Source organism: Balaenoptera physalus, assembly GCF_965194825.1.
Source record: "Balaenoptera physalus genome assembly, chromosome: 12".
Lineage (NCBI taxonomy): Eukaryota > Metazoa > Chordata > Mammalia > Artiodactyla > Balaenopteridae > Balaenoptera > Balaenoptera physalus.
Window position 1 is genome coordinate 88,663,804 of NC_138897.1, and position 20,924 is coordinate 88,684,727.

The following is a 20,924-nucleotide window of genomic DNA, read 5'->3' on the forward strand; positions in this document are numbered from 1 at the left end:
ATACACATCAGTGTATACATGTCAATCCCAATCTCCCAATTCATCCCACCACCACCACCCCCCGCCACTTTCCCCACTTGGTGTCCATACGTTTGTTCTCTACATCTGTGTCTCTATTTCTGCCCTGCAAACCGGTTCATCTGTACCATTTTTCTAGGTTCCACATATATGCATTAACATGCGATATTTGTTTTTCTCTTTCTGACTTACTTCACTCTGTATGACAGTCTCTAGATCCATCCACGTCTCTACAAATGACCCAGTTTCGTTTCTTTTTATGGCTGAGTAATATTCCATTGTATATATGTACCACAACTTCTTTATCCATTCGTCTGTCAATGGGCATTTAGTTTGCTTCCATGACCTGGCTATTGTAGATAGTGCTGCAATGAACATTGGGGTGCATGTGTCTTTTTGAATTATGGTCAAACCCATTTTTGAGCCCTACTATGTGCCAGGCCCTGACTGGGTATATATTTAATTTAATTCTTGAGAGAACACTGCAAGGTAGATAGCAATTATTATCCCTATTTTACAGGTGAGCAGACTGAAGCTCTGAGAAGTACAGTTGACCGTTGAAAAACATGGGTTTGAACTGCCTTGATGCACTTCCACAAAGATTTTTTTCAATAGTAAATACTACAGTACTTCATGATGCATAGTTGATTGAATCTGCAGATGTGGACAAACCACAGATATGGAGGGTTGACTCCGTATATACTCGGATTTTCAACTACGAGGACGGTCGATGCCCCTAACCCCTGTGTTGTTGAAGGGTCAACTGTATCTTGCTCAAGTATGTGGGCGAGCCCAGGTGTTGATAATTTGCCAATATTCTATGTGATATTCTCTTCACGGTCTTATTCTTCCCCATTAGCAGACAGGAAAATAGAGTTAAAGACAAGTGAAAATGACTTGCCTCAGGGCCTTTGCACTCACTGTTCCCTCTGTGTGCAGTGCTCTTCCCAGACGTCCTGGTGGCTTGCTCCCTCACCCTCCTAAGGTCTTCACTTAAAAATCATCTTCTGGGACTTCCCTGGTGGCTCAGTGGTTAAGAATCTGCCTGCCAATGCAGGGGACACAGGTTCGAGCCCTGGTCCGGGAAGATCCCACATGCCGTGGAGCAACTAAACCCGTGCACCACAACTACTGAGCCTGAGCTCTAGAGCCCACGAGCCACAACTACTGAAGCCCACGTGCCCTAGTACCCGTGCTCCGCAACAAGAGAAGCCACCGCAATGAGAAGCCTGCGCACCGCAACGAAGAGTAGCCCCTGCTCGCCGCAACTAGAGAAAGCCCACACACAGCAATGAAGACCCAACACAGCCAAAAATAAAAACAAATAAATAAATTAATTAAAAAAGAATGTGATATAGCCACACAATGGAATATTGCTCGGCCACAAAACGGAATGAGCTACTGATACACTCTAAAACATGGATGAACCTTGAAAACATTACACTAAATGAAAGAAGCCAGTCACTAAAGACCACGTAGTGTATGATTCCATTCATGCGAAATGTCCATAATAGGTAAATCCATGAAGACAGAAAGAAAATTGGTGGTTACCAGGGGCTGGTAAATCCATAGAGACAGAAGGTAGATTGACAGTTGCCAGGGGCAGTGGGGGAGGAGGGAATGGAGAGTGACTGCTTAGTGGGTAAGGGTTTTCCTTTTGGGGTGATGAAAATGTTTTGGAACTAGATAGAGATGGTGGTTGCACAACACTGAGAATGTACTAAATGCCACTGAATTCTATACTTTAAAATGGTTAATTTTATGTTATGTGAAGCTCACCTCAATTTTACCAAAAAGTTCAACCCTAAGCACATCTTATCTTCCTTCCTTGTTTGATTTTTCTCGATAGAGCACATGGCCCTTTCACATACTATATATTAGTATCTATTGTTCATCCTGTTTCTTTAGAATATAAACACCAAGAGGGTAGGGATTTTGATCTCTTTAGTTATCTCACCCCAAAGAGTCCCTGGCACTCTGTAAATATTTGTTGCATAAATGAATTAGAAAAAGTGTGGTGATGAACCAGAGTCCCACCCCACCAACCCAACCCCCTCTCTAATTCTAACGGGCTCTTGATCCTCAAGCAAATTAACAGTAATCTTCAGTCTGGGCTCATTTTTTCCTCCTTTTCCTAAAGAGCTAAATCCATAGGCTCTCAGCTCAGCTCTTTAAAGCCTTCTCTGCAGAGAGTCTGAGAGAAGAGAGGCAGGAGAGAGGACAATGAGTCCATCACTATGTGGAGAAACACCATCCGCTCTGCCGCCCTGTGGCTGCCCACAGCAACTGATTGTAACCCCAGACGGATGCCGTGAGGCCATCTTGTCCCCCAGCCAGGAGGACACCATTCCCAGCTGCTGCACAGGTGGCTCTTCAGGAGGGACATTTACAGGAACGAGTCAATAACCATTTACGAACAGCCATTCTGACACAGCCGTATACCAGGCACTTGGCCAAATTACAAATGTAAGATATAATCATTCATTTGATCATTCATTCACTTATGTGGTTATCAAACATTCATTGAGCACCTACCATGGGTCTTACATTATGGCCCTTGATTTCAGTTTACAATTGAATTTACAGCCAAGGCACCAACACGGTATAGACCAGAGTTTCTCAGCCTTGGCGCTATTGACATTTTAGACCAGACAGTTCTTCGCTGTGGGCGTTGATCTGTGTATTGTCGGATGTTTAGCAGCACCCCTGGCCATTAGATGCCAGTAGCACTCCCTCAATCATGACAACGAAAAATGTCTCCAGACATTGCCAAATGTCCCCTGGGGGTGAACAATCACCCTTGTAATGAACCACTGGTTCAGATGAGTATTTTTTCCCCAAACCCAGATAAACCACAATTATCAGAAGAAAAACACATTTAAAATTATTTTTGCTGTTCGATCTTTCCTCTCTGTCGCTTTCTTTCTGTGTCTCTGTCTCTTTCTTTCTCTATCTCTCTGTCTCTGTCTCTCTGTCATTCTCTGTCTCTGTCTCTTTGTCTCTGTCTCTCTGTTTCTCTCTCTATATATATACATAAATGTATATATTCTTTCTTTTGCTTGTTAAATTGGAAAGGGAGAGCATAACAGCTAACATTTGTAAAGGGCATATAGTGTTAACTTTATTATAATAATAATTATTATGAACCTGCACCATTCAACACTTTAAGTCCCTTATCTCGATTACTCTCACAACCACCCTACGAAGAAGATGCCATCAATGCCCATTTTACAGATGAAGACATTGAGGTTCAGAGGGGTTAATCAACTTGTCCAAGGCCACACTGAGAGTAACGGGCACAACTGGGGTTCAAATCCAGTTCTGTATGGTTCCAAAGCACGAGCTTTTCACCACCACACTACATATTCCCAACTCCTGGCACAGAGCCTTGCACATAGTAGGTATTCAGTAAACATTTGTTGTCTGAATTATTAAACAAAAGGATGGGGAAAGGATTGTAAGAAAGGTCTGGAGAAGCGTAGGCTCCTATTTTGGGGCCTGATGCTCAGGAGGGACATGTACTATTTTACTTCTTTCCATTATTCATCCATCCACCAGTCCATTGGTCTATCCATCAATCCATTCATTCATTCACCAAGCATTCCCTGAAAACATGGGCTGTGCCTGGTACCTAGGTGGCATTCTGGTTTCAAGATACTTGAGGAGACATGAGATGTGTTCAGAAATAATTGCAACCTCAGGTTCAAAGTGATAAGCCATATTATGAAGGTACACATAAAGGCTCTACTAGTCAAGACTCTTTTGGTTGAAAGTGATAAGAGGGTCTGCTTCAACTGGCTTAAGCAGAAAAGGGAAGTTACTGGCTCCTGAAACTAGTCAGGCCTTCTGGCATGGCTTGATCCAGATGTTCAAATAATGTCACCAAGAATCCCTCCATCATTTCCCTCTGGATTTCTCTGAGTTGACTTCATTCCCTGCTGGCAAATGGCTGCCAATAATTTTAGGCCCATATCCTACCAGCTTAGCAACTCCAGCATAAAGAGAGCACCACTGTTTCAGTAATTTTAACCAAAGTTCCAAGACATATCAGACTGACCTGACTCACATGTCCACTCTTGAACAGAGCACAGTAGCAATGACGAAGTGTCTCAGACTGGTCCTGGATCCACCCCTGGGGTCTGTGGGTGGGGACAGCTTGACCTGAACCGAATCATCTGAGAATGTAGATGGCACGGTTCTGTCAAAGGAAAATCAGAAGAGAAAATAAGGTCAGACAACAAAACCAACAGATGTCTACTCCAGGTATGATGGGGGTTCAAAGGAGAGAGCAACCTCTTTTAGCTGGCAGATCAGGGAAGACTTTTTGGATCTTGTGAAGTCTGTGAGCTTTGATATCACCTAAGGAACCCAGAACATTCCTACAGGACACAGCTTAGGAACTGATCAGAGACTCCAATACTCCACACCCAAGACTTTGACTTTCAGACACCCCCGTCAGTGCCAAGATAGGGCCCATTCCCTTGGGAAAAACACAAATAGGCCATTATTTACCTGGGCAAATAAATTCTCTATAGATCTCTTCCCAGGCTGGGCCGTATTACATGCCTTATAGCTGTCCAGGTCCCCTATGAACACAAAGATTTCCTTCCACATACGGGAGAGGCTACTCATTCAGCTCCAGGTCAAAGGACCATTCCATTGGTACCAGTGGCAGGAACTCCTGGCTGTCCTTCAATATCCATTCTCCTTTCTCAATAAAAGTAAGAAAACTCCTGATCCGATTTTAAGCAAGCAACATGGTCAAACAGAATAAGGACTACATTTCCTACCTCCTGTTGCAGGTAGGTGTGGCCATGTGACTAAGTTCTGACCAATGAGCTGCAAGTGGCAGTGACAGGCCACGCCCTTGAAGGGAGGAACATGCTCTTTCTTTCTCCTTTCCTCCTTCTTCCATCCTTCTATTGGGAATTTGATCCTGATGGGGAGCCATTTTTGACCATGGTGATGAGGGCAACACCCTAGAGATGGGTCCCTGATGAATTCATTGCTCAGAGCCGCCATACCAGCCCTGGACCATTTTCATCCAGACTGCATGTGAGAAAGAAATCAATTTCTACCTTATTTAGGCTACTGTTATTTGGGGTCTCTATTGCATGCAGTTGAGCTCTGTATCCTAACTGATATAGTGCCTGTATCTGGACATTTCCAATGACCTTTGGGCAGAGAAGGGAAAAAAACAAGGACGTACATCCTTGATAAGTGCTAGTATGAGAGTGCACTACCTCATTTAATCACCAGGACACCGTAAAGTAGGTATTACCATCCCCTTTTACAGATGGGGAAAATAAGGCTCAGGTAGGTTAAATAACTTTCTTCAGATCACATAGAAGTGGCAGAGTTGTGATATATGCTCAGAACCACCTATTCAAATTAGCTCCAGAAAATGATTTTCATATTAAAGACTTAGTTCTCATGGAATCTCCTAGAAAAGCTATAGCCTTAGCAAGAGCAAGAATCAGAGTGATTCCAGGGACCACATCAGTTAGAGCTGGAGGACTTTCACCCTAGAGCTCTTCCTTTTACTTGGTCCCTTAATGCCTTTGTCTCTTAATTTATATTCTTTTTTTAAAAAATATTTATTTATTTATTTGGCTGCACCAGGTCTTAGCTGCGGCATGCGGGATCTTTTAGTTGTGGCATGTGGGATCTTTAATTGTGCCACACGGGATCTTTAGTTGCGGTGTGTGAACACTTAGTTGTGGCCTGTGGGATCTAGTTCCCTGACCAGGGATTGAACCGGGGTCCCCTGCATTGGGAGCGTGGAGTCTTAGCCACTGGACCACCAGGGAAGTCCCTTAATTTATATTCTTTTTTTTAAAAAGTTAATTTATTTATTTATTGTGGCTGCGTTGGGTCTTTGTTGCTGCAAGCAGGCTTTCTCTAGCTGTGGCGAGTGGGGGCTACTCTTTGTTGTGGTGCGCGGGCTTTTCATTGCAGTGGCTTCTCTTGTTGCGGAGCACAGGCTCTAGGTGTGTGGGCTTCAGTAGCTGTGGCACGCGGGCTCAGTAGTTGTGGCTCACGGGCTTAGCTGCTCCGCGGCATGTGGGATTTTCCTGCACCAGGGCTCCAACCCGTGTCCCCTGCATTGGCAGGTGGATTCTTAACCACTGCGCCACCAGGGAAGCCCCTTAATTTGTATTCTTGATAGAGAGATCCCAATTGGTCACTGGCCAGCCACTGTGCTGACTCTGCTTGGCAGTTGCCCATCCTGGTCCAATCAGCCCTGGTTAGGGACATGAAGGCCTGCTGATTTCAGGTTGAGCTAGAAGAAGCTAGGCATGGCAGAAAAATTTATAATCTCTGCTAAAATTCAATCTTTGAATATTGGGTTATTGAACCTGGGCATACAGCAACCACTCTCCTTGTCTTCTAGGAGCTTATATCCTCTTATTATTATTACTATAATTAATAACATATCACTATTAATGAAAAGCTGCAATTCGCTGAGCACTATTATGTACCAGCCATGGTGCTTTTAACGAGTAATCTCATGTAATTCCTTTAAAGAAAGTCAGTCAGTCAGAGACTTTTCATCATGTATGGCAACACAGGGACATTTGGGATTTAAGAGGTGTGCTTTGGGAAAAGAAGTATAATTATTCAACTTTCACTTAATTGGAGAAACTAAGTGGTAGGTGCAGTTGTAAAGGAAGGCAAGCTCCTGGGCAGGCAGATGGTAAGTAGGAGGCTGTTCAGGCATAAGGGAAATGGGGGTGGGAATGAAAAAGAGACAGACAAGGGAAATTAAGTTTGACCGGATAAAATGGACAGTGAGAGTTTTGATAAGAGCAATGAGATGGGCAGGCAGAAGCACAGAGGTCTTCAAATCATGGACTCTCCCACCACGCCCTCCCTCTCCCATCAGAAGAGGACTAGGGTGCTCTCCCCACCCCCTCCTCCTGGGGCCTCCAGAGGCCCTGAGCTCAGCCTGCTGGCCTGCCCTCAGCTAGGGCCCTCTCTTCCTGTTTGCTGTACCTGCTCTGTTCCACGCCACCATCTCCGTGTGTCCAGATCCAGCCTGGTGGCCTGATCCCAGGTCCTATCCATTCCACTGGCTTCTCCATTTGGCTTGGAACTCTTGAGCTAGACTGAGACTACGCTGATGAATGCCACGTCACTGGCTCCACAAAAAGGGTGGAAGTAAGTCAACATCTTTGACATGAAGATGCTGTCATTTTGACAGGGGCCAAGAGAATGAGACTATTTTAGTTAAACTTGTTTGATGGTGAGGCATAAATACTCAGTCACACTATGTCACTGTGATATAATAAGAATATATATTAGGTCTCAGGCCCTGGTTCCTGACACAGAGCTCCTAAAACCCTTGTAATTTCCTGAGTTATAGGGTGCTAGGAGCATCTTTTGTTTGAATGTTTGGTCTTTGTCCCTGATTCCTGACACAGAGCTCCTGAATTTCTTGGAATTTCCTGGGTGATAGGAGCATCTTTTGTCCTAAAGAGGCCACTCTTGGTGGGCTCCTGGACAGGTTCAGGATAGGGATGATCACCAAGAAGACCAAGCCATGATTAGAGGCTTGGAACTTTCAGTCCCACCCCCATCCCCCAGGGAGGGAAGAGCGGCTGGATATTGAGTTAATAACCAATCATGCCTACGTGATGAAGCCTCCATAAAAATCCCTGAACTATGGAGCTTGGAGAGCTTCTGGGTTGGTGAACATGTCCACGTGTTGGGAGGGTGGCAAACCCCAACTCCATGGGGACAGAAGCTCCTATACTTGGGCCCCTTCCAGACCTCGCCCTATCTATGTACCTCTTCACCTGGCTGTTCTTTTGTCTCCTTTTTTATGTCCTTTACAGTAAACCAATAAACATGTTTCCCTGAGTTCTGTGAGCCATTACAGTAAACTACTTAACCCAAGGAAGGGGTCATGAGAACCCCCAATCTGTAGCCAAGTCAAACACCTGGGATGCACTACTTGTGACTCGCATCTGAAGTGGGGGCAGTCTTGTGGGACTGAGCCCTTAACCTGCGGGGTCTGTGCTAACTCTAAGTAGTTAGTGTCATGATTGAATTGTAGGACACCCTTTTGGTGTCCAGAGAGCTGGGAAATTGGTTGGTGTGGAAAACCCACATATTTGGTGTCAGGAGTGTTGTGAGTGTAGAGACTGACAGCGGCTTTTCCTTTTAGTCACAATTATTATGCATATGATCAGAGAGAAATATATAACATGGGATTTCATGGAAAAAAAAAACCCACAATAAGTTGTAAATGGGTCAGGGTTCTTGGACTCCAGAATTAGTGAGGAATTCTCTGTGCGGGGTCACTCTAGGGACCTTTGGAGCTGGTGGGTCTTCATGCCTCAGCCCCACCCTCAGCTCCTCTGTGCTTTCTCTCTGTCTCCCTGCTTCTGCTTTTCATTTCATGTCCTAAATTTCCATCTATTCAGCATAACTTTATTCTGCTTTCCCCTCTATTCTCTGTAACAGAATGCCCTGTTGGAATTAAACTAATGGTTTTTATCTCTGCTTTAATGAGAGAGATGGTGACTCACTGATACAAGGAAAGTATTTCCCCTCCTGAGGGTGATGTATTCAGCTTTGGGGTTAAAAAGGGGAAGCTTTCAAGCACATGTGGATATCCTGGTAAGTTAAAAAAAAACAAAAAACAAAAAACTTGGTTTCTAAAAAAAATTAAACATACAATTGCCATGATCTAGCAATTCCACTTCTGGCTATATACCCAAAAGAATTGAAAACAGGGACATGAACAGAAATTTGTACAACCATGTTCAGAGAAGGACTATTCACAATAGCCAAAAAGGTGGAAACAAACTAAATGGAGAGAGAGAGAGAATTATTCAGATTTTAAAAGGAACGAAATTCTTTTTTTAAATTGAAGTATGGTTGATTTACAACATGTGTTCGTTTCCGGTGTACGGCAAAGTGATTCAGATTATACATATATATATATGTGTATGTGTGTGTGTGTATGTGTGTGTGTGTGTGTGTGTGTGTGTGTATGTGTGTATGTGTATATTCTTTACCATTATAGTTTGTTAAAGATATTGAATATAGTTCCCTGTGCTATACAGTAGGACCTTGTTGTTTATCTATTTTATATATAGTAAGTTATATCTGCTAATCCCAAACTCCTAATTTATACCCACCCCCTTTCCACTTTGGTAAGCATAAATTTGTTTTCTGTGTCTGCAAGTCTGTTTCTATTTTGTAAATAAGTTCATTTGTATCATATTTTAGATTCCACATATAAGTGATATTGTATGATATTTGTCTTTCTCTGTCTGACTTGCTTCACTTAATATGAAAATCTCTAGGTCCATCCATGTTGCTGCAAATGGCATTATTTCATTCTTTTTTTATGGCTAAGTAGTATTCCATTGTATATATATATTTGACATCTTCTTTATCCATTCATCTGTCAATGGACATTTAGGTTGCTTCCAAGTCTTGGCTATTGTAAATAGTGCTGCTATGAACATTGGGGTGCATGTATCTTTTTGAATTAGAGTTTTCTCTGGATATATGCCAGGAGTGGGATTGCTGGATCATATGGTAACTCTATTTTCAGTTTTCTTAAGGAACCTCCATCATTTGCAAATATTTTCTCCCATTCTGTAGGTTGTCTTTTCATTTTGTTTATGATTTCCTTTACCGTGCAAAAACATGTAAGTTTGATTAGGTCCCATTTGTTTATTTTTGCTTTTATTTCTATTGCCTTGGGAGATTGACCTAAGAAACACTGCTACATTTTATGTCTGAGAATCTTTTGCCTATGTTCTCTTCTAGGAATTTTAGGGTGTCATATCTTATATTTAAGTCTTTAAGCCATTTTGAGTTTATTTTTATGTATGGTGTGAGGGAGTGTTCTAAATTCATTGATTTGCATGCGGCTGTCCAGTTTTCCCAATACTGCTTGCTGAAGAAACTGACTTTTCTCCATTGTATATTCTTGCCTTCTTTGTCAAAGAATAATAGACAGTGGGTTTATTTCTGGGCTCTCTATTCTGTTCCATTGATCCATATGTCTGTTTTTGTGCCACTATCACACAGTTTTGATTACTTTGAATATTTTGTTGAATATTACTTTGAATAGCTTTGTAGTATTGCCTGAAGTCTGGGAGGGTTATGCCTCCACCTTTGTTCTTCTTCCTTAGGATTGCTCTGGCAATTCTGGGTCTTTTATGGTTCCATATAAATTTTAGGATTATTTGTTCTAGTTCTGTTAATAATGTCATGGGTAATTTGATAGGGATCACATTAAATCTGTAGATTGCTTTGGGCAGTATGGCCATTTTAACCACATTAATTCTTCCAATCCAAGAAGAGATGAAATTCTGACATGTTACAACATGGACGAACCTAGAAGACGTTATGCTAAGTGAAATAAGCCAGACACAAAAGGACAAATATGGTATGATTCCACTTATATGAGGTACCCAGAGTAGTCAAACTCATAGAGACAGAAAGTAGAACGGTGGTTGCCAGGGGCTGGGGGGTAAGGAATGAAGGGTTATTGTTTAATGGGTACAGAGTTTCAGTTTGAGATAATAAAAAAGTTCTGGAGATAAATGGTAGTGATGGTTGTACAGCAAGGTGAATGTACTTAGTGCCACTGAACTGTATACTTAAAATTGGTTAAAATGTTGGGGAGGGAAGGATTGGGCATTTGGGACTAGCAGATGTGAACTGGTATATATAGGATGGATAAACAACAAGGTCCTACTCTATAGCCCAGGGAACTATATTCAATATCCTGTGATAAGCCATAATGGAAAAGAATATGAAAAAGAATATATATATGTATAACTGAATCACTTTGCTGTACAGAAGAAAGTAACACAACATTGTAAATCAACTATACTTCAATAAAATGTTTTAAAAAACTGGTTAAAATGGTAAAATTTGTTATGTATATTTTACAACAATTTTTAGTAAAGTTTTTGGTTTTTGGAAAGTTAGAGGTAGTCAACCCATCTGTCATTTGAGTGAGAGCATCTCTTGTGTTAATTGGTCTAAAGGAGAAGCTGGCAGAACTCTCACAGAGAATTAAAAAAGGGAAGAGAATTGAGGCTTTTAGTATACAAGGTAGCAGATACCTGAGCCATATTCTGATAACATATTCCAGAGTTCAAATATGACCAGGAGATTCCAGGGCAAGGACATCAAGGAAAAGATGACGGTGGCGGGAGGTTGTCAGGGTGCTGGACTTAAGATGCATCCCGGATGTTGGGCAGGCTGCCTCTTGGCAGTTGAGTCCCTGCTGTCTCTGTACCTCAAGGATGCAGCCCACTGTCCTTAATTACCCCATAAATTGTATATCTGCCTGTTCTGTGCTTCAGAGGTATTGTCTGCCAGCCTCCTGATGAACTTTATAGCAGTTCCCTAGCAATGCTTCTTAAATCAGAATGCTTCAGCTATGAGTAAAAGAAAGCCCAGTTAAAATGGTTTAAACAATATATTTAAGAAAAGAAGTCCTAAGGTAGGATGGCTCCAGAGTTACTTAACTCAGTGGTGCCAACAAGTTCTTTCCATTGTTCTGCTCTGCCATCCTGAGCATGTCACATTAGAAAGACCATTTCTTCTCATGCCTCTCTCTTAGGAATGACATCTTTCTTTAGAAGACCTCTAATAAACTTTCATGTTTTGGTGGCCATAATTAGCTTTCATATTCGTTCCTACCTAAACCAGTCACCCACAGGTAGAATGGGATTAACGTGATACCCTTGAGGTGGGTACAGAGTTCTCTTTCCTGAAGGTTTGAAACCTGGACAAAATTGGGGATTCTCTTAACAAAGAAAAAGAGAGCAGATTTCAAATGAGTAGCTGAGTGTCTGCTACACCCCTAGATACTGATAAGCTCGGGGGATTAATGGACATTTAGGAAGGGTTGCTTTGGACTTGCTTCTATTATTAACCAGTGGGTGAGGAGTATGAGTTCTCATACTCTGGGTCAAATATGGCTCACCTCTGGGTTTCATTGCAAATTGTGGGAACGGAATAGAGAAGAGTGGAAGGCATGCTCTTTTCTTTTTCAGGTCATGACCTCAGCATACAGAGTTCCTTCTACTTCCTGCCCCCCGTAAACTTGGTTCTCCCCTGACAGTCCTTGAAGCCGTCCCCAGAGGATGCAAATCCTTCTCCGACTCTCATGGTGTCCCCCATGGTCCTCAACTCTATTTCCGGATCAATGGTCCTTCATCTTGATTAAACTCTGAGGCTCAAGTCATCTACGTGTACCACCTTCAATACCTTCTCATTGCTGATGTCTACTCATCAGTCAATCCTTGTTCTTAGAGGACTTTAGCATCTGGCTCATCCTTCCTCCCCATCCCAGTTCCTACACCATACTAATGATTTCGATGACTATGAGAATGACCGAAGACTTGGCCAACCTCCTGACCCCTTGGCTCCTGTCTCTCCTCATTCCAGTGATCTTCACCTCCACTCTACTTGAGCAACCCCCTCCCTTGACCATGTCCTAGACCTCAATTTCTCCTGGAACTAATCTTCTTCCAAAGGCTTACATTTCTCTGACCACACTCTTGTATCCTCTGTTCTTTCAGTTATTCCAGGCTTAGCAGTTCTTTGAACTCCAGAATCCCAGACCCTTCTACTTTCTCCCTCTCAGGACCCTCCTTCCTCCACTTCATTCTCTATCCAGCATAGATCCTGTGGTCCTCACTTTAGCTACTTTCTTGCCAGTTCCCAAGTAGTGGACATTATAGATGAGTCCCCAATATCTACTTGAACACAGGTGATTGGTCCAAGTTGGTCATGGTCATTTCCTCTCCCTTGTCAGTAAAGGAACAGGCATGTGACTCAATTCTAGTACTAGAGGGTAGAGTAAGGTGGGGAGAGAGGGGTTCTGGGAAAGATTTTCCCATGAAAGAGACTAAAGAATTGATGATCTTTCTTTCTGAGGATGAACGCAACAACAAAGGTGGTGGTGCAGAGAGATAGAAAGAACCTGGGTCCTTGATGATGTTGTCAAGCCACAAGATCAACCCGCTTTGGAGTTTGTCCTCCCTCTCAATATATTATTATATAAGATAATAATTTATTTCATATTAAGCCAGTTTGAGTCAAGCATTCTATTACTTTCACATAAAACACCCTAAATGACATAGTTTTTAACTCCCAGCAAAAGCTCAGCCCTGGATCAATGTACATATCCTTCTTTTCTTTCTTTTTTAAAATTTATTTATTTATTTATGGCTGCGTTGGATCTTCATTGCTGCACGCGGGCTTTCTTTAGTTGCAGGGAGCGAGGGCTACTCTTTGCTGTGGTGCGCCGGCTTCTCATTGCAGTGGCTTCTCTTGTTGTGGAGCACGGGCTCTAGGCGCATGGGCTTCAGTAGCTGTGGCACGCAGGCTCAGTAGTAGTGGCACACGGGCTTAGTTGCTCCGCGGCATGTGGGATCTTCTTGTACCAGGGCTCGAACCCACGTCCCCTGCATTGGCAGGCAGATTCTTAACCACTGTGCCACCAGGAAAGCCCATGTATCCTTCTATACTGTCTTCATACCTGTCCTGCTAAGACTGATGGAGAAAACAATAGGTCCCTGGTCCTCTAGAAACCCCAAACACCTCTCTCCCATCCACCATTAGAAGAAGAATGACAGTTTTCCCCACCCTTCCCCATCCTCTGTGTTTAGGATTGCAGAACACCTCAGTTATCACCTGAAGTGGCCAGCTCTTGACTAGGAAATGGATTTTAAAAGTTTCCAAGAAGAGCATGTGTATTTGTCTTGGATGGAGTGGAGTGGAGAGATGATCTTGGGATTAAAAGAATCCAGCACCCATGAGAAGGCTACAGGAATTACACCCAGAATAAATGGAGTGAAACAAGACATTCCTAGTGCTTGGGTTGAGTTAGGGGGAAAAGAGGAGCTTCTTGCCTTGCATTGTGGGGCTGGCAAGGGATACAAGCCCCAGGAAAAGGGTGACTTAGGTGGAAGGCGAGGCAGAGACGTAGCTTTGCTCACAATGTTTCTGGAACAAATGTAGAAGACCAGAATAAAGGTAGTAGATATCAGTGATTACAAACTCTAAAACTATCTGAACCACTTGGCAAGAGCGGGTTGGTCTCTGGGTGTGGAGGTGGGAGGTGGATCCTGTAGGTGGGAAGGCCCTTATCATAATCTCAGTCATGCAGACTGTTGCAATAACAAATTCATAGTCTTTAATTCTCAGCACCACCCTGGAATTCCTGTTTTCCTTGTTGGCTCTCTTCTCCTGGTTACCATAGCAACTGTTTTGAATCTTCACTCTCGTGGACCCTCCTACCCCTCTGCCTTCCCTTTCTCTCTCATCAGGCAACTCTGCCTCCTATTTCATGCAAAAAAATAGATGCCATCTGACTGGGACCACCCTCACCTTCCTCACTTACTTGCAACTGTATATCACCTTTTCCTCTATCCCACAGATTTAGTCAGCAGTGCTGTCTGATAGAACTTTCTCCGGTGGTGGAAATGTTCTACATCTTCACTGTGGTAGCCATTGGCCACATGTAGCTGTTGAGCACTGGAATAATGGCAAGTGCGACTGAGGGACTGAATTTTAAATTTCACTTGATTTTAATTAATTTAAATTTAAATAGCCACGTATGGCTAGTGGCCACTCCCTTAGACAGCACCAATTTAGTGAACTCAAAGAAAAACATTTTTGAATACCAGGGCACTGGGTATTTCTCCTAACTCTGTGACATCCCTAAGCAGTAGACTCTTGACCAACTTATTATAAGAATTATGAATTAGGTGATGAGAAGGAAGGAAGAGAGGGTTAGAGAGGCAGGTTCACAAGAAATTGCCATGCAGAAAGGTGAAATTAACATCATTTTGACATGCTTTTTTTAGTAGCTCCAGTTACTAAGAAAGAAACCACAGTGAATCCTGGCTGAAACATATTCCTGAAGGAGAGTAAGAGGCTCTCATCATCATCTTATCATCACTGCAAATCCATCCTAGTCTCTTTTATTTTTTTAATTTATTTTTGGCTGCATTGGGTCTTCGTTGCTGCGCGTGGGCTTTTCTCTAGTTGCAGCGAGTGGGGCTACTCTTCATTGTGGTGCACGGGCTTCTCATTGCGGGCTTCTCATGCTTCTCTTGTTGCAGAGCATGGGCTCTAGGCGCGCGGGCTTCAGTAGTTGTGGCTTACGGGCTCTAGAGCGACTCAGTAGTTGTGGTGCACGGGCTTAGTTGCTCCATGGCATGTGGGATCTTCCCGGACCAGGGCTCAAACCCGTGTCCCCTGCATTGGCAGGCGGATTCTTAACCACTGTGCCACCAGGGAAGTCCCTCCAACCTAGTCTTGACACCAAGGAGGAGTCTGAGTGGGAGAAAGAACCAAGCATCAGCCAGGTGCTGGTGTGGTGTAGTTATCAGTTGAGTTATTTCAAAGGGCATCCAGTTACCTTTGCATTTCTACCATAACGCAAAATGTGTGCAACACAAACAGAAGGGTGACTTGAATATCCCTTTTGTGTAGCTGATTTTGTTCACTTTTGATGATTCTATTACATTTCAAACAGCTACATATCTTTTTAAATACGAAAAGTTAGAATACCACATCGCCTCCCCTCCACCGGCCTCCTGTAAATGGCTGGCCAATTGCTGTGCAATCACATTTTGAGTAATTTCTTTCTCCCCTGATTTTAAAATGCTTTTATCATATGCTAAGTTCCCACCTATCTTTGAGTTTAATACTTGACTTGATCTTGTTCCATTAAGTTACCTGTCAGCTTCCTCACTAGTGCCCTTTAATTCTGCAGCATTATAATCGCTCTTAATATCTCCTGTGGCCCCTGGCTTATTTGTGAACTGCTCTCCGGTTGGCGTCTGAGTGCACACCCCCCCCTTGGTTTTCCTCGCCTTCCCTGATGCCTCTGCTTAGTCTCCTTGGTGTTGGATTCTTTGGGGATCTGCCCTCAGCCCCCCTCCATGTCACTATGCCCCCTCCCTGGGCAGAACCCCTGCCTCACTCTTGCCCCTTCTATCCACTTCCACAGTGCAGCCAGAGTGATTTTACTAAAGTGCAAATAAGATCATGCCACAGCGTTGCTTAGAAGTCCACCTATTGTTCTCAGAATAAATTCCCAACTCCTTAACAACAGCACAGGAGACTGAAATAGACTGGGTTTCCCCAAAGCAGACCCTGGGTGGAAATAGCTTATTTGGGGTGAGGCCAGGAAGGGGAGTGGGGAAGTGGCACAGGGAAGGAAGGGAAGGCAGCCAATACAGGAAGCAGCATGTCACTGCTGTGGGCATCTGGGGCCCAAACTCACTAGGGACCTCTGGGAGACTGCCTAGGCTGCCTTTGAATTGTCCCACCCGAGAGAGAGGGGCTGGGGTATTTAACCAGAGTCCCCCAGCCTAGGAGCCTCTATTCTCTGAGAGCCACACCTCTCTCTCTCCCTCCTTCCGTTCTTTCTTCCTCCCAATCCTCCCTCCCCTCCCTCTCCTCACCAAGGCAGGGCCCCTGATGCTGTATTTGTTCTGTGACCCCACCCACAGCCATAGCTGATTGGACCAGAGATAAATAGCCAGAACAATCAGATTCACTCCCCTGGGATTCTGGAATTGGGCGTTGATCTGGGCTTTCACTTGAACTTTCACGTGGACATCTAACCATGATAGCCTTGTTTGGCCACATGTCCTCAGAGAAGAAGAGATGGCCAGTGTTTAGAGAGACACATTGTGGGTGGACAGAGAGACAGGCAGAGGTGGGACCTCACAGTTTCAGGCAAATTGAAAGAGCAGCCTCAGCGCGGGACGTTTTAGTTTCCTGTTCTAATCATGGGTTCTCACGATTTGGAGCCACATTTCATGCATTTGAGTTCTGTGAGATAACAGTGTTTCCTCAAAAAAACTTGCTTTTTTTCTGAAGAAAATCACTTGATTTTCTGACCTGTAACCAGAAACACACACACACACACACACACACACACACACACACACACACACACACTTGACTAAGAGAAATTCACCCAAGCCCTCCAACCTCTGTTCCATTCATGACCTGAGTTCCTACTTCACAAAGAAACAGACCACTGTTCTTGACATTCCACTTTGAACATCTTTGAATGGCTCAAATGTTTCAATCTTAACCACACGCACCAATCTTCTCTAGACTCTATGACCCCCATTAAAAATCACCCTTACCCCTCTTCTCACATAGCCAAGCTAACAGGAAAAGTAGCCCACAACTACTGTCTCCACTCTCTTGCTCTCATTAGTCCTTGCTCACACTATTATTTTATGGGAAAGTGTTCCATTTTTAAGTTGTGATTTGAAGTGTCTGCGGGATATTTAGGTCTGGAGGTTCATAGACTACAGGTGTGGAGCTCAAAAGGCAGGTTTGGTCTGGAGATACAGCTTTTAAAAATCTATCAGTGTTTTTTTTTGTTTTTTGTTTTTTTTAAGTAATGCATACATATGGTGGAGAAAACTTCATAGAAAGGTGATAAGTAAGTCTCTTGACACTGACTAATCCCCCTGTTCCCTCCCCAGAGACCATTGGATTTTTTTTTAGTATTTATTTATTTATTTGGCTGTGCTGGGTCTTAGTTGTGGCATGCAGGATTTTTGTTGCCGCGTGTGGGATCTTAGTTGTGGCATGCAGGATCTTTTAGTTGTGGCATGCGGGCTGACCAGGGATGGAACCCGGGCACCCTGCATTGGGAGCGGGGAGTCTTAACCACATTCCACAGGCAGGAAGAGCAGAAATGGATTAAGTCCACAGCAGAGGGAACATGAAACAGTATTTCTGTGTAGCTGTAAGGTGATAATAGCCCCCATCTTTGAGTGAGTGACTGCTACTTTGTTACTTACTGAGAAACATCCTCCTCTAAAATCATGGACTATCACAAACTTTGCTATTTGAAATTGCATCTGTAAGAACGAAATGTTCCTGTTTTGCCTGGAGGATCTTAGTCACCTTGAAACAGAGAGGCAGCCTCGATTTGCAGCTCAGGTGCAGAGCTTCAGATAATGGGTTTCTGGAAACAACAATCAACATCTATCTTAGCATTATTGCTTCCACGGAAACAGGGCCCTGGGTCCACTTTGCAATCCAGATCTAAAGTTGACCGTTTTATATAAAACTGCTTTGCTCTGAACCTGTGAAAACTTGATTTCATTTAAATTTGATCTAAACTCCACCTTCCCCAGAATCTGATGATAACTCTATCCCTTTGTTTGATGATGTATACTCCCTCACTGAATGGGTCAATAAACCTGATTTTGTTGGATGGCAGGTTTGTTTCTTAGGCTGATTGGGCTAGGTCATGGGTTGACCTCCCGGGGGAATAGAGCAGAGTGGAAAGTGGATCTTGAGGGTCAGGCAGGAAATATCCAGCATAGCAATAAAGTCCTCCCCCAAACTCAGCCCCCAGCAAATCTAATTCCTCCTCTACAGACCAGAGTGTTGTGAGGACGTGAGGGAGGGAGGAGGCGGGATACCTTCATTCATCCAGTGTTCACATACATCTGGGGCTGAATAAATGGTTGTAGAAATGAACTAATCAGTCTCTGAGTGGGGCTTGAGGCAATGGAGAGATCTAGGCTCTTTCCTAAGGCACAGTGGAAGCACTGGGTCTCCTGACATTTGAAGGGCTGCTCCTTTACCCCAACTGAAATGACCCCAAAAAAAGTGAAAGGAAAAAAGGGATAAGGCAGAATTCTTAAAATGCCTTTCCTTTGAACACCATCTTTGTGCAGGCATCCGGGGGAGGCCGGCTGGGGCGGGGACATCTGCCAGCTGGGCCTGTTGGACTTGGCTTTTCTTGTTTATTCCCAGCCACATCTTGGGCAGCTGCCAGTGCCCGCCCCGACTCTGCCATCATTGGAGGAACTCAAACTTAAAGGCTCCTGCTAAGAATAAGGACGTTTCATTTTCCTCTTACTGGTGGGTCTGCTGTGGCCGGTCTGGGAGGGTTGAGCCCTGGTCCAGCCCCGAGTGGAGAGCGAGCCTCTCACCATGACAGCCTGTTGCAGCTGGAACGATGTCTTCCAGTATGAGACATACAAAGTCATCCGGATCCAGAGCACGAATTATGGCACCATTAAATGGTTCTTCCATGTGTTGTTCTTTTCCTACATTAGGTAAGTGGGCTGTGGGGATGACCCTAATCTCTGCAGTGGCTGGCAGCACAGAAAACCTCAAGGTCCAGCTTCCTGTGCACATCCTGAATTCCCTGTGGTTTTAAAATCTGAGACATGAGGCTCACAGCAAGCTGGGGAGGAGTGGGAGTCGGAGGAGGAAGCAGCAGGCGGGAGGAAGTAGTGCCAGTCTCCTGCAGGGGGAAGCCACGAGAAGGGAGGGTGACACTTTGGGTTCTAACCCAGGACTGCTGGGGCGAGCTGGGCAGGGCATGCCTGGGGCAGGTGGGAAAATGCAGGGCAACATCCTGGATTCCCAGGGAGGAGTCAAGGATTCAGGGCACGCCTGGTGATAATGCTGGCATCTACGTGAGTCATCACCGCTTAGGGGGAGGAATAGGACCAGACCTGTAAATGTAACTTTAGGTCCTCGCCAGGGTCAGCAGGTCCTTGCTCTTTATTTGTTTAACAGCTTATTGAGATATAATTCACATACCATTCAACTCACTCATTTAAAGTGTGTAATTCAGTAGTTTTTAGTATATTCAAAGAGTTGTGCAACCATCACCACAATCAATTTTAGAATATTTTCATCACCTCAAAAAAAAAAAAAAACCCACTCCCTCATCCCTTAACCATCACTCTCAATCCTCCTATTCCCCTGCAGCTCCAGGCACCCACTGATCTACTTTCTGTCTCTATGGATTTGCATATTCTGGATATTTCATTATAAATGATCATTTGTGTCTGGCTTCTTCCACTTAGCATATGTTTTCAAGGTTCATCCATGTTGGAATATGTATCTCTACTGCATTCCTTTTTTTTTTGGCCGAGTAATACTCCATTATATGGATATACCACTTTTGGGTGGAAATTTGGGTTGTTTCCAATTTTCGGCTGTGATGAACGATGCTGCTGTGAACATTTGTGTACACATTTTTGTATGAACATGTCTTCAGTTTCCTTGGGTATGTACCTAAAAATGGAATTGGTGGATCGCTTGGTAAACTCTAATTTTAATCTTTTGAGAAACTACCCAGTTGTTTTTCACAGTGGCTGCACCATTTCATATTCCCACCAACAATGTACGTCCAGTTCCTTCACATCCTCATCATCACTTGTTATTGTCTCTCTTTTGGATTATAGGCATCCTAGTGAGTATCTCGTTGTGATTTTGATTCGTATTTCCCTAATGGCTAATGCGCCCTTGTTCTTTGTGATGGTGGTGGTGATGACAATGATAACTTGCATCTATTAGGGAGACAATGCAGTTTACCAGCTAAAAGTTAAAGCAACTTATTTCATAAACCTGGCTAAGTTTCCTTGACCAAGTCACTTAACCTCTCTGAGCCTCAGTTTCGCATCTGTTCATAGAGTTGTTGTGATAATTATACAAGAAAAGGCATGACAAGCTCTTATCAATGCCTAGCATAGGGTAAGAGCTTCACAAATGGTAGCTATTTTTTAAAAATAATCTTTTTGAATATAATAGGTACTTTCATATATACTCTCTCCTTTGACCCTCAAGGTAATCATGCCCAAGCTTGGGATTTCAGATCCGGAAATGTGGATTCAAAACTCCTTCACCTTTATGAGCCTTGGTTCCTCATCTGATATTATTAGGATTATCATTATTTGAGTCATATGTTTTCTATGCAACAAATATTAAATAATAAGCATGTATATTAAAATTCTAAAGACATATTACTTAGACCAGATATCACAGAATGGATAATAAAGAATATAGTTAGTAAATTCTCCCTTATGAATCAATACATAGATCATATGTCACAATTCCACATTGTG

General features: G+C 43.5%; 2 protein-coding genes and 1 long non-coding RNA gene across 6 annotated transcripts in view; 2 read left to right on the top strand and 1 right to left on the bottom strand.

Moving 5' to 3' along the window:
• IFT81 (intraflagellar transport 81) overlaps positions 1-20,924 on the bottom strand; it is a 193,680-nt gene that overhangs the window by 101,871 nt on the left and 70,885 nt on the right. Inside the window, exon 2 of the mRNA XM_082418063.1 lies at positions 4,076-4,216. The gene's annotated coding sequence lies outside the window, so the exon portion shown is untranslated. The remainder of the gene's footprint in view (positions 1-4,075; positions 4,217-20,924) is intronic.
• Positions 1-20,924, top strand: part of LOC309640033 — a 201,406-nt gene that overhangs the window by 42,236 nt on the left and 138,246 nt on the right. The gene's annotated exons all lie outside the window — the stretch shown is intronic.
• The window catches only part of P2RX7 (purinergic receptor P2X 7), a 50,864-nt gene continuing 45,297 nt past the window's right edge, over positions 15,358-20,924 (top strand). For 3 of the 4 annotated variants that reach the window (XR_014251983.1, XM_082418073.1, XM_082418075.1), the window contains exon 1: positions 15,358-19,121. Coding sequence is in view for 2 of the 4 variants with exons in the window: in XM_082418073.1 (XP_082274199.1) it covers positions 18,997-19,121 (125 nt within the window). In the remaining 2 variants the exon portion in view is untranslated. The remainder of the gene's footprint in view (positions 19,122-20,924) is intronic. The other variant, XM_082418074.1, reaches the window with a different exon arrangement.